This window comes from Plecotus auritus (genome assembly GCF_963455305.1).
Source record: "Plecotus auritus genome assembly, chromosome: 1".
Classification (NCBI taxonomy): domain Eukaryota; kingdom Metazoa; phylum Chordata; class Mammalia; order Chiroptera; family Vespertilionidae; genus Plecotus; species Plecotus auritus.
This window is the reverse complement of record NC_137770.1, coordinates 122,063,383-122,077,190: the sequence shown is the minus strand read 5'-3', so window position 1 is coordinate 122,077,190 and position 13,808 is coordinate 122,063,383. Positions and strand designations below refer to the sequence as shown.

The 13,808-nt window shown below is 47.5% G+C and overlaps 1 protein-coding gene across 1 annotated transcript; it reads right to left on the bottom strand.

Moving 5' to 3' along the window:
• Window positions 1–4,629: 4,629 nt before the first annotated feature.
• On the bottom strand, window positions 4,630–10,635 carry GRAMD2A (GRAM domain containing 2A; the record flags this gene model as incomplete). The annotated part of the gene is made up of 10 exons (XM_080674160.1): window positions 4,630–4,738; window positions 5,536–5,635; window positions 5,878–6,022; window positions 7,018–7,080; window positions 7,601–7,672; window positions 7,801–7,899; window positions 8,508–8,611; window positions 9,223–9,298; window positions 9,620–9,677; window positions 10,553–10,635. The coding sequence occupies 10 exons, from the start codon at window positions 10,633–10,635 to the stop codon at window positions 4,630–4,632; spliced, it is 909 nt and encodes a 302-aa protein (XP_080530286.1).
• Window positions 10,636–13,808: the final 3,173 nt, after the last annotated feature.

The following is a 13,808-nucleotide window of genomic DNA, read 5'->3' as shown; positions in this document are numbered from 1 at the left end:
TAGCTTATTTCACTTAGCATAATGTCCTCAAAGTTCATCCATGTATCAGAATATCCTTCCATTTTAAGTCTGAATAATATTGTATTTATACACCACATTTTGTTTATCTATTCATCTGTTGATAGACACTTGGGTTGCTTCTATCTTTTGACTATTGTGGATAATGCTGCTATGAACATATGGCTCTTTGAAACGGTTCAATTCTTTTGGGTATATAACCAGAAGCGGCATTACTGGATCATATAGTAGCTCTATTTTTAATGTTTTGAAGAACTGCCATACTGTTTCCACAGTGGCTACACCATTTTATATTCCTACAAACAGAATATAAGGGTTTTAACCTCTCTACATCCTCACCAACATTGGTCGTTTTCTGTTTTTTTTTTTTTTTTTTTTTTTTTTGACAACAGCCATCCTAATGGGTGTTAAGTAGTACCTGATAATGGCTCCTGTTTGCACTTCCCTAATGACTAATGATTGTGAGCATATTTTCATGTGCTTGTTTGCCATTTGTGTGTCTTCTTTGGAAAAATGTATATTGAAAATCTTAACCCATTTTTTAAATTAATTTTTAGAGAGAGAGAGAGGAAGGGGGAGAGAGAGAAACAATGATTTGTTGTTCAACTTATTTATGCATTCATTGTTTGATTATTGTATGTGCCATGACCAGGGATCAAACCTACAACCTTGGTGTATCCGGATGATGCTCTAATCAACTGAGCTACCCAGCCAGGGCCATTGGTTGATTCTTTTTTTTTTTTTTTAATGAATTTATTGATTTTTAGAGAGAGGGGAAGGGAGAGGAGGAGAGAGAGGGAGAGAGACACATCGATCGGCTACTTCCCGCATGCCCTCTACTGGGAATAGAGCCTGAAACCCAGACATGTGCCCCGATGGGGAATAGAACCAGCAACTTTCTGGTACACAGGATGACGCCCAACTGAGCCACACTGACCAGGGCCATTGGTTGATTCTTGTATGTGCACTGACTGGGGATTGAACCTGCAACCTTGGTGTATGAAGACAATGCTCTACCCAACTGAGCTAACTGACCAGGGCCTTTACCTATTTAAAATAGGGTTGTTTGTTGTTGTTGTTGAGTTGACCTCTTCAACCTCTCTTCATGTCACTGTCCCACTTGATTAGTATCCTAGAGGCATGAAAAAAGATGTTTGTCAGAGACACATGTATTCTTTCCCACCTTTTACAGTTGCTAATCTATTTGCCAGGAATGCTCTTTTTATACTTCCTCAAATGACTGGCTCCTCCTCCTTTAAGAACCAGCTAAAATGTCCCTTCAGAGAATCTTTCTTTTTTTTAATACTCACCCAAGGATATTTTTTCCATTGATTTTTAGGAAGAGTGGAAGAGAGAGGGAAAGACAGAGAGAAACATCGATGTGAGAGAAACACATCAATTGGTTGCCTCCTGCACGAACCCTGACCTGGCTTCAGGCCTGAGGAGGAGCCCGCAACCAAGGTGCATGCCCCTGATCAGAATCAAATCCGGGACCCTTTGGTCCGCAGGCTGACGCTCTATCCACTGAGCCAAACCGGCTAGGGCCAGAGAATCTTTCTTTACCATCCATCTAAAGCCATCTTCCTATTTAATCCCATATCACTGTTTCTTTCCTTTCTGGAATTTAATCACCATCTGCAATTATCTCATTTGTTTACATATTTACTTGGAACTTACATTTACATGGAATGCAAGCACCAGGGAGATGCAGAAATACTGCCTAATGTGGTCACTGCTACAATCAGGGCCCAGCATAGTACCTGGCACACAGTCTGGGCTCCATACTTACTGAATGAATGAATTCCTACTAATCTGGGTTTGATGTCATAGAAAAGGTCACAGGAATTTTCTGGTGCTGAGTTCCAGACTTTAATTCTTGAGTCAGAAGCATAGTACTATTAAAATCATGGACATTGCTTTAGTTGCCCAGAAGAAATGGGGAAGTATTCTCTGTGTCTCCCCAACAGAGACAGAGACTGTGGTGGTTTGCTGTGGCCATCCTTACCCTTCACTATGTGACTGAAGTATGAGTTAGCTTCACAAATCTCAAAGTCCTGTGAGATTTGCAGAATACTTGGGATTCTGGGAATGACTCGGGCTTTATCAGTCTCGTTGGTGCCAGATATGTCAGTAAGAGTATCTTTAGTGAGTAGTCAAAAGATAAAAATGAACTTTCCATATCACAGGACACTAAAAAAATCAGAATTATTTTATTTAAAAATATTTTCAAAGGCTAATGCCATAGTGGAACAACCCAAGGATAGTTGAACCAAACTCTCAGGGAATTAGAGGAGCCAATTCAAGCAGGTCTGTATAAATACACATAGTTTATAAATGAGCACAACAGAAGGTATACTGGCCCTAGAGAACCAGTTTGGAATACAAAAGGGAGAAACAGAGAGAGGACCCTCCAGAAGGAAAGGCACATCCAAACCACTGAAAGCCCTAGAACCTACAAGGGCCTCCAAAGCCACCTACCCTGCAGCATGCCTCTTGCCCTTTCTGAGCCTGGGGCATGGCTGGAGAATGTGTTCATCAGCATCTTGGCCCAGCCACCAATAACTTGGCATCTCTCATGGCCTCTGGTTCAACTTAGCAAGGCTCAGAGAATGGATCTATTCTCCTCACCCTTCAGCAAGGACCAGGAAGGTGAGGCTCTAGGGCAAGTAGGATTATTTTCCTGAAAATAGGATGAAAAGGAGTGATGAAGGGGCCTGGTTCCAAAAAAAAAAGGATGGGTATTCATCCAGTGTGGCATTGTGTGGAAAATGGAACAGTGAGTTTCACCTGAGATATGCAAATTTGGTTCAAGCAATGCACAAGGCCAGGCTCTAAATTTAATCCTACAACTTGGCATGGGGAGAGGATGAAGAGACCTTCAGTTTGAGCTTTGGAAGTTGTCACCTACCATCAGTCCCTCCAGTCCTCATTTGGGTTTGTCATAAACAGGACAGACAAGCATGGTTCTGTAAAAAATCATTTCCACTTGGACTTCTCCCCGGTTAACCTCTCAGGTGCCTGAAAAGGGGAAAACAGTGGCTATTTTTGACACCACTCACCCCATCACCAGTGACTTTCCCTGATGCTGCTGACCTCCTCACTAAGGCCCTTACAGAACCTTCAAAATCACTGTCTTAGCAGAAGGACTTCTGGGGAGAGCAGGCCAGAGTTCTGGGGCACAGCGAAGCTTTTTATACTAAAGACGACCTGACAGAGAAGGAGGAATCTCTACGGCAAAGCCACTACTGTGTTTACCCTTTCTATCCTCTGTCACTGTCCCTAAAAGTATCAAATAGACACCCTTGGCTTGGTCCCTGTACTGTACCAGGCACACTTTGGGCATCTCTACTTTATTCTTGGATAACAGACCCCATGGAGTGGCTACAGGTGATATGCGTGATTTCTGCCCTATGGTGGCCCAACACCACCTTGCCCAGCTACCCAGCCAAGCCTCCCAACAGGCTGCTATTGGCCATCAAAGATCCAGGCAGAGAAAAAAAAAACAATACTGAAGATCAAAGCCACCACCCTTGTCATACCTACTTTCCACTTGGGCATCTTAGAAATGTTTGCGTACACCAAGGGGAGGTCCGGTACCAGTCTATGATCAAAGGCCCTGCTACACCTGTCTCACAGGGAGTAGCAACTGAGGATATGGAATGCTCTGTTCTTCGCAGCTCCGGCCACTGTCCGCTGCTCCAGTCATGTCTTCTCTGCCTCTTCATGAGTGGCCAGAACAGTCTTAGCACAGAGCACAAATATTCCTTTCTTGAAGGAATCCTGGCTACAAGCCCTTTCATAATTTGCCCCCACTCCCCTGCAGTCTGCCCTAGGCCAGATGGGTCCCTGCAGAGAAGTCCTTTGCCACAAAGCAGGGACTCTCAGTATGTGGGGAGAGAAAAGAGCCCACATTGGTGGTTTGGGTTCGAGCTCTGTCCCACCACTGGAGTGAGCCATGTGACAGTCAGAGAGCTACATTCCAGGTATCAAAGCACGGCCTTTGTCCCTTGGGGTGGTCTGTGTGCCAGAACTGTTTCTAAGGAACAAAGTAAATTTTTTTCCCCACGTAAATGATTGTTGAATCTCAGTGTACAGAATTCCTCAGCTGGTTCTAAAAACCTGGCTTTTTGTCTGAGTTCAAAAATTGTAGGAGCTTTGTAAACAGGTACTTCAGATCACTCATTGGAGGAAGGAGAAGAGTTGGGGGAAGATGAGGGATCTGGAATGTTTTCCTTCATAGTCAGTCCCAGCACAACAGCAGCATCAGAAACCAAGGGGACCGTTGATGGAACCTTAGCTCCCAAGGCATTCTTCTTGGAAGAGTTGGGACAAAGGCCAAGTGGCTGTTACCTGCACATAGGAAAGATGCCTAGATCAGAGAAAGGGCTTAGAAGGTAGAGAAGTAGGTCACTGAAGCCTCCCCCTACCCTCCATAAAGTGGGTCAGGTGGAATCTGTGTACCCCACATATTCTGCCCAATCTTGCTTGGGGCCATCAAGCCAGCTTATCAAGGGTAGGGCCAATTCAGCCAAGGTAACAAGCAGCCTGGCTGTAGGTTTTGGTCCCAGTCCTTAGCCCTGAATCCCAGAGGCATTGGGAAGAGAAAGGGCTTCACCTGTGCCCAGGGACTGGGCCATCCCAATTCAGGGAGCATAACTGCTGTTCCAACCAGGAAATGCGGAATGCCAGATAGGATGAGGACATGACCAAGAAGCAGATCCTGGAGAAAAAGGGGGCAAGAGTTTTTCTCATCTAGAAAAAGGGCACTTTTAGAGGCTCACAAAAAGTAGGAGTGGGACTAGCTCCTCTTGTAATTGGAAGAATTAAAGAACCCTTTGCCCTGCAGCCATGTTCAAGCCTGGGTATCTTTCATTCCAAAGGCCACATGGGGGTCCTGAGACTCATCTCCATGGCGGTGTCCTCAAAGCCCAGCAGGAGTTCTGGGTTCTTCAGCTGATCCCACCTTCCCTCTGACCAGCCACCTTGGTCCTGCACTTCCTCTGGGAGACTAAGATTATCCCCTAAGGTGGTAGGCCCCAGTCAGCAGAGCCAGAGGATGTTGATGAGGTAAGGTGAGAGGAACCAGGGGCTGGCTGTTCATGAAGCATCCTACCATGCTCACTGTCTGCTGGTCCTCAGGCAGAGTTACAGATGAGTCTGGGGTACCAGAAACTGCCCTAATGGTGGGCAGCAAGAAGGCCATGGCTTTCCTAGTCTACCTGATGGCCCTCTCCAATTTTGCCAGCCTTCTCCAATCCTATACAACTTTTCCTTTTCTCAACAGTTTCATCTCCTGCCCCTCCCCATTGCACAGCCTTAATCCTAAATTACAAGATTGTAAAAATAAAACTGGAAATAATTTCACCACAAAAGGGCCTGTCATGTGACCTCCAGACACTACCCAGGAGCTTGCAGTTGACTCAGAATCTTCCCCTTGCTCTGGACAGTGACCTCCTCACACACCAAGGCCCCTGGTCCAAACACCCATACACCCACCTCCCCTAAACAATCACCTACAGCACGAAGAAGACCTTGAGGAGCTGGTAATTCCAGAGCCTCAGCTCTTCGTTGCTCCTGGGCTCCTCCTCCAGTGTCTCCTCCTCACAGACAGCATTTTCTGCAATAAGAGAGCAGTTACTCATCTTCCTGGGACAGCAGGACCCCAGCTCAGAATGGGGCATGCCAACCTCCTGCTGTTCTCTGAAGCTGCTTGGGCTCTTGGCTTTCCCTTATGGATTTGGAGAAAGAAACAGCTCTCAGAAGCCCCACTGGCAGTGATGACCCCTTTTCACAGAAGTGGGAGGAGAAGAAGCCTGGTCTTTGCATGCTGTTACTATGGGACAAGGCCCCTGAACTCACCAGAACCTGGAGGTTTCCTGGAGGAGAAGAAGCTGTCTGGGGAGTCCATGGATGCTGGAGGGATACAAGGGATGCTGCCTGGGAGGGACAGGGACCTGGAGGCAGGGCATATTTTTCTCCACTTCATCTCAGGGATGAGGACTTCCTGCAGAAAAAGCAGGAGCTGTCTCACCACGGCCCTTGGGATCTTATTTGCCCTAAGGTGCCCCCATCACTTTATCAAAGCTTTCTCTATATATTACCAACATAGATGCCTAGCAAGGCATGGAAGCAGGTACACGGGAAGGGGAAACCATTGCCATAGCAATCACGTGTCTCTCCTATCTGCTTCCTTGCTGTAACCAGCTACTCATCCAAGGAACAATGTCTTTGAAGACTGCTAGTGAAGATCCAAGACATGAGATCCAAGATATAAGTCCACTGAAGTATTTGGTCAGATCAGCTGAGTCTGAGAAAGCCCAGCACAACCTATCTTAGATGGAATAAGTCATGACTTCTAATCTGGGCTCGAAGTCTAAGCATGTCACCGATCTTGGCAGTGGGCACTTAAGGTCCCCATCAACAAAAATGGGAACATCACCTTCTATCTCCCTGCATGGTATTGTGCATACTGCATGCTTGCCTGACTGCTATAGTTACTGAAGAAGGCTTCAAACACCCTGGGGCCATTTTCACCACCATCCCTACTCTAGAAACTCAGCTCTACTTACCCTGAACCCCAACTGCCAAAGGAAACTGCTAGGACCTCAGCAAATCTAAAATGAGTCTGTCTGGGTACTACATTAGTAGCCTTTGAAGTTCTTCCCCAGGAACATCTCTACCCCTTAAAGGCCCTCCTGACTTTGCTGAAAGGAAGAGAACGGGTCACTGGCTCCGTGCCTGTACAGTGTGAGATTCAATCTGGACACTGTTCTGGGACCTAGACATCTGTTCTGCTCATAAAATCAGCACATCGCCAGGACCTGGTGGCTCTGCATGGTTGGAGTGTGGCAGGTCTAGGAGAACCCTGACAGCATGACTGCTGGCTCTTGAGCCTGGTGCCTTAGTTCTACATTGTGGGCCCTGCCTGGGAGGCCCTGAAGGCTTAGAACTACAGGCAATCTCAAGCCAGCAGCTTTTGCTCCCAGCCTCAGCTCTCACCAGAGACTCGCACTCAGGTTCCTCTGAAAATTCTCTTACACTCAGACTCTTCTTGCTGGAAGGCTGAGGAGGAAAGGGAACAGAAGTTACTTGTCCATCTGGAACAGCGAAGATCAGGCATGGGGAAGCATTACCTCCATTTTGGATCAGATGCAGCCTAGCTCCCATAGTTTGCAGGGGTGCCCTATCTAATGCTGGAGCAGAGGGTCAAGTCTAAGGCAACCTACTCTCCCCTGCTGCTGCTCCTCCCCCTTTCTTACCATAGGCCAGAGAGAGCTATAGGCATCCTGGGAAGCAGCCCCATGCTCCTGACTGTCTTTCTATACACAGAAGAAGCACAAGTGAGGGCATCTACACAGGGACATATGAAGGTCACTGGCCTCAAAGAGACATGTTCACAAATACAGACACACAGTCCAAGGACTGCCTCTGATACACTGAGCCTGAGCCTGTTACTCTCCTCTCACTGCCCCTGTTCCCTGTGCTGAAGAAATGGGTTACCCTCCCCAACAGCCTTGTCCCAAAACTTCAGTCCAGGCCTGAGCAGCCTCCCTAGCCTGACTCCTGCCCCTGAGCTCCATACCTGTAGGTGAGTGCAGACCCTCCTCAGCATGTCATATACACTGTCCCGGGAGAGCAGTGACACAAAAACATACTGGGACATGGAAAGAAAACAAAGGGGTGGGGTGAGTAAAGACATGAGAGTGTGCTGAGTCAGGCTGTGGGCTCCTGGGGCTGCGATGGGGAGACTAACAAGAGAGAGTGGCTCAGAGACTCACTGACCTTCTGGCTAGTGTTGGTGGTGATGGCCAGGCCATTGGGAAGGAGTCGTGCCATCTTGTGTTTTTTGACCATTTGCACAGACACCACAGGAATGACCACCTGAGGGAGGAGAGGCATGCTTCTTTCAGAACTCATTCCCAAGGACATGGTCCCTTTGCTTCCAGAACAGGGCTCCAGCCCCAGCTTGCAGTGAGCCAAACATGGGCACCATGGAGAACCCTGGACCCATGTGGGAGAGTGTGTGAACCTCCCCCTTCCCATACACTTTCCCCTTCCAGTTACCCGCACCATGCCCAGCCTTGGCAGCACATGTCACTCCAGACTTTCACCCTCTTACCCAGGAGGCCAAGGATGGCTGTTCTGTTGAATCCTGTACTCTAATAATGGAGTTCCCTGAGCTATGTCCTGACCACATCTACATCACACTCTGATTCTAACGGCATTTCAGAGGCAGAATAATTTGTGAACTGTTCAGGCCAACTCAGGCCCTATGTAGAATCTAGACTCGGGGCCTCTGTTTTGGAAGGGGTTGCATTGACACCAGGTGAGATGCCTCTTAGCTGTTCATCCAACCAGTGAGGGGCCTCACCAGCATGCAGGAGGACAGGTGTGACTCAAGGCATGCCCCCAGGGCAGGGACCTCTCTCTTTCCTGGGCTGGGGCAGGGATCTCACTGGACTATGGCAGCCCTTACCACTCATTACTACCTTGATATCCTTGCCAAAGAGGCTGGCATGGAAGCAGAGCCAGTTGGGGGAGATATAGAGCCGGCCCTGAAGAAGGAGGTCCCTCTGGAGGGCACAGGAACACACTGGGAAGTCACAAAAGAGAAGACTACCATGAGCAAGGTCTGTTGGGAAGCCCCAGGGCCTGGGTCCTCACAGTGAAGAGTCCAGAGTCTAGCCTCAGGAACTGTCTTCCTTCTTAGAACCCAACTTCCCAAATAACCCATCCTCCAGTACCCCAAGAGTCCTTTCTTGAGAGTCCTAACTGCCCCCACTCCACCCCAGCAGACTGCTAGATGTTTCCTCTTTCTCCATCTATGTCTCAAACGGTTCAGACAGGTTTCTGCCGTGGTTCCACTCAAGCCTGGATTCTCACTCCCTCAGGCAGAATGCCCTGCCCTGCCCTTTCCTGCCTACAGAGAGGACCCTGATTGTGCAGTGAGAGGCCTGACAGGAAAGAATAATCACTGATAAGAACATAACAGAAATAATATTTGGAACCCCTTTAGTTTCCTCAAGAAAACTTTCATAAATTCAACTCTATATACCAAACCAGTCCAGTCTTCTCACATTTTTGAAGAAAAAAGAACCAACCACATCCAAAAGGCAGCCAGTTCCCATTTCTAAATTGTGAGGACAGTACCTGGGCCTCAGGCACTACAGGCACCTGCCCAGGCATACCAGGGACACAGCTCACCTTTGAGAACCACCTCTTCCAAGGGGATGTCCTTGAACAGCTTGTGGTATTGCTGGTTGTATTTACTTAGTAGTGTCTGCAAACACAGGGGCTTGGGCTGAGAAGGGGCCCTGCTCCAGCCACCAGGAAATACTGCCACAGGGCCCCCTGGATACTGAGCATGAAGTCACTAGTAAATAGCCAGTGGGTGTAGAGGGCTGAGTTCCAAGCACAGCTTGACTCCTGGTAATTCTGGGTCCTAATAGGCAGCCTGTGACTGGAGGGGAATGCACCACTCCCACCCAGGAGGGACACCACTCAGGTTTCCTGGTGGCCAAGGAGCCAGCAGTTACTGAATACAGTCAGCCCAGGGCCCCTTCCTTGCTGGGCAGCAAGAAGTCAGCCTTCACACACTTACCCCTTCTCGACTGTATTTCTTTATTTCTTCACCCTTCAAGCCTTCTGGCCAGTGCAGACTGCAAAGGAGACATTCCATTCCAGGGACAAGGCACCCTTGAGTCCTACCCATGGATCCTCAGTGCCAATTCTGCCCTGGCTTCAAGCCAGAAGCTTAGGGCAGAGATTGGAGAGGAGTACTCTAGAGGCCACAGCAGTGATAAGCACAGCAAGCAAATAGCTCGACCCTGGGGAAGGACACTCCTGGATGCACAAAGGGGTTGCACAAAGGGATCTCAGTGGCCCCTCCTCCCAGAGAGCTGAGAGCAGTGACACCCGCCCCCCCCCACCCCCAGGAGATTTGCTCAGCCTGAGCTTAGATCTCTCAGAGATGCTTAGGAGCCAACCACCTCTGGGTGTCAAAAACCCTTTCCTATTTCTCTGGCCAAGAGGTAAAAACAGAGAAGCAGACCCAAGAATCAATGAACAGTAGGCACAGGGATGAGGATCAGTTTGGGGAGGGGGTGATATGGAGGTGTCAGACTCACAGCTCCGGGGCCTGACCATGGGCCATGATCCCGGCAGAACTGCCTCCTAGCAGCCTCCTCTTGGTGGCCTGGAGCTCTGTGGTGAGTAGTTTGGCAGACTCACCTGACCTGAAGGAGGCTACCAGGCTGGGAGAAATGGGGTGGTGCTGAAATGCAAACCTTTGTCCTAGCCAAATTGGCCTGAGGACAGGTGGGCAGGGGAGGAGGCTGGTAACCTGAGCTGCCTGGACTCTGCTAGGTCCCAGTGCACTGGGTCAGGCCTGGGAGTGGGAGGAAGAGGCCCTGGGCAGCCTATGCTAAACCTAACATCTTATCTCAGCCTTACAGTCCCATTTCTATCAGGTCACCTCCTAAAGGCTTCCCACCCTCAATCCACATGCATATCTGACTTGGGGAAGGGGGCTCACCTGGAGTCCGGGGTTGTCTGAACCCTGTCTAGTTTCTCTGTGCAGAACAGGGGGCTCTTCGGAGAAGTCATCTTCCTATGCATCTGTTAGTTACTAGGAAGAAACAGGCCCACATCAGGAAGGGAGTTTTCACAGGGACACTTTTCCCTACTAGCTCCACCATACCCAGGTCAGCCTGCCCACCACCCAAGACTGGCCCTGCTATTTAGGGTGAGGTTGAAGACATTGCAGTCCGGAGGCAGCAGCTCCGGCAGGGGTTCTGTGCAGCTGACCAGGTGGGAGTCTTACTAGTTGTCTTCTCTAGAAGCCTGAAGTTCAGCTTATTAGTGGGCCAGAAGAAAATCAGTCTACCTCATCCGAGCACCAGGCAGTTAGGCCTCTGGCCCCTACCTTAAGAAGGCACACTGGGAGGGAGGAGTCTGAGATTTATTCAAGGTTGAAAGCAAATTTCTGAGGGACCCAAGCAGCATTATCCTAAGCCAGGATAATGGTCCCACATATAAGGACCTCGAAATAATTTGGTCTGGCCCCACCAAGGCATTAGGGGTGAGTTAATTAAATGTTTGACCAAATATAGCAGGCTAATTTTTAAGTTGATAATTTTGTATGGCTCTCCAAATGATGTTATAAATATCCAAATGGCCCTTGGCGGAAAAAAGGTTCCCCACCCCTACCCTAAACCTCTGGGTTCTGAGAAAGGACACCAAACAAGAGGCCTTATCAAAGCTGAGGAGCTGATGCAGTGGATGGTGTGAGAGTGGACTCCAGTCAACCTACAGGTTAAGTGTGAGCCGGGAAGGGAGGGGCTGCCTCACACCAGTAAGTCACTATTGGTTTTCTTTGAACAATCTGGGTAGCTCAGTGTGAAAGCCAAACCATCTCCAGAGAGGCCCGACTGGCATGGGTCAGTGGTTGAGCGGCATGGTTTGATTCCTGGTCTGGGCTTGTGGCTCAATCCCTAGTGTGAGGCATGCAGAAGACAGCTGATCAATGACTCTCTCATCATTGATACCTCCATATCTCTCTCCCTCTCCCTCCTCTCTAAAATCACTAACTAACTAACTATATATATATATATTTTTAATGCCCAAAGAGAACACCCTAGAAGGGGGAGACACCCTCTTCCTGGGCAGAGAGGGCTGGTCCCTCAGTGGCCTTTGTGTTCATGCCTCCACTAAGTGGTTCCAAACAATAAGGTTCCCTGCTTTCTGCCCCTCCAGGGAAGACAGGCTTGAAATCAATAAAGGCTGAGCAGTCAAACTAGCCCCCAGCTGTGTGGGCCCAGGGGCTGATGGGAAGAGAGCATGGCCAAGAAGCAGAGCTAAGGCAAGTCGCAGTGGTGGGAATAGCTAACAAAGTCCTGTGCTATGGTCTCTCAGCAGATAAGGAGCTAGAACCTGCACATCTCAGCACTCAGTTGCTCTCAGCTCTGTGACTCAGGCAAGTCAAAGTTCTCTCCCTCAAGGACAGAGTTACAGCCCAGTGTTGTCCTGTACACCAAAAGGGTTTGTGTTCGATCCCCAGTTGGGGTGCATGTGGGAGGCAAAACCATCGATGTTTCTCTCTCTCCCTCTCCCTTCCTCTTTCTCTAAAATAAGCAAAAACATATCCTTGGGTGAGGATTTAAAATAACAACAATGGAGTTACAGATTCGGCAGAGATCTGCCAGGACCCTCAGAGATTATTTAATCTGACCCCTTTCACCATGCCATTGTACAGATTAGGAAATGGAGACCTCGCAGGGGACAGGCTGCATGCAATGTCACAGCCATCTGACCTGATGACCTTACCTACAAAATTAGCCCAGCCATAGCTGTAACCTGGTGATCCTTGCCTCAGTCTTATGGAGAGTTTTCAGATAGACATAAACATGTATTTCCTGAATCTTGCAAAGTGACAGATTGTACCAGTACTAGTGATTTGACCCTTTGACTCCCAAAGTTAATTTTGGAATTTGTTTGGTTCCATCATTTCACATTTCATGGAGGTTTTTTTCTTCCTTGGTTTTTTATTAATGCTCATTATGGAGAGTATATAAATATAAAATATAGAGATATGATCACCAAAATCACCCATAAGAAAAATATTCTCCCAAATCACCCCAAAATATATAAATAAATAATTTATGTGAGTGGGATTATATATCATATAATTTGTACACCCTATTTTTTTGTTGTTGGTAATCCTCACCTGAGGACATTTTTCCATTGATTTTCAGCCAGAGTGGAAGAGAGAGGGAGAGACAGAGAGAAACATGTATATGACAGGGACACATCAATCGGCTGCCTCCTGCACACACCCTGACCAGGGTCAGGAATCTAGCCTGCAACCAAGATACATGCCCTTGACCAGAATCGAACCCAGGACCCTTCAGTCTGCAGGACGACACTCTATCCACTGAGCCAAACTGCTAGGGCTGTACACCCTATTTTTGATGCTTAACGTGATTTCATGAGAAATTCCCCATGTCACTATCCATTCCTAAGATAGATTCTCAGAAGTGAAATTAATGGATTGAGAATGAACATTTCTCGGGCTCTTTAGACCCACTTCCAAAATGCTTTTCAGATGCTATACCAATTGACATGACCTCAGCACTATATCAGGGTGCCATGTCCTTATATCCAAGCTCTACATTGGATTTTATCTTTTTCTCATTTTTTGCAAATTTGGTAGGTGAGAATATGTTTTCATTTCCATTTCTACTTACTGGTAGGTTGAACATTTTACCCCCAAATATTTATTAACCATTGAAATGTGAATTGTCTATAAGGATCTTCATGTTTTTCTTACTGATTTGTATAAATTCTTTTTTTTCCAATCCTCACTCTAGAATATGTTTATTGATTTTAGAGAGAGGAAGGGGGATGAGAGAGAAAGAGAAACATCGATGTGAGAGAGAAATAACGATTGGTTGTCTCTCGTATGCACCCAACCGGGGACCTAACCCACAATCTAGGTATGTGCCCTGACCAGGAATCAAACCCATGACTCTTTGGTGTATGGGACGATGCTCCAACTAACTGAACCACACCAGCCAAGGTGACTTATATAAATTATTTATTGGGAATATTAACCCTTGGTTTATCATTTTTGCAAAACATGACATTTGCCTTTTAGTTTTGTCTGGTATTATTGCTATACTTATGTTTAAATTTTGTGTGGCAGATTCCATCTACTTCTTTCTAAATTTGTTTTAATTAATTGATTTTAGAGGAGGGAGAGAAACATCGATTTGTTGTTCTACTTATTTATG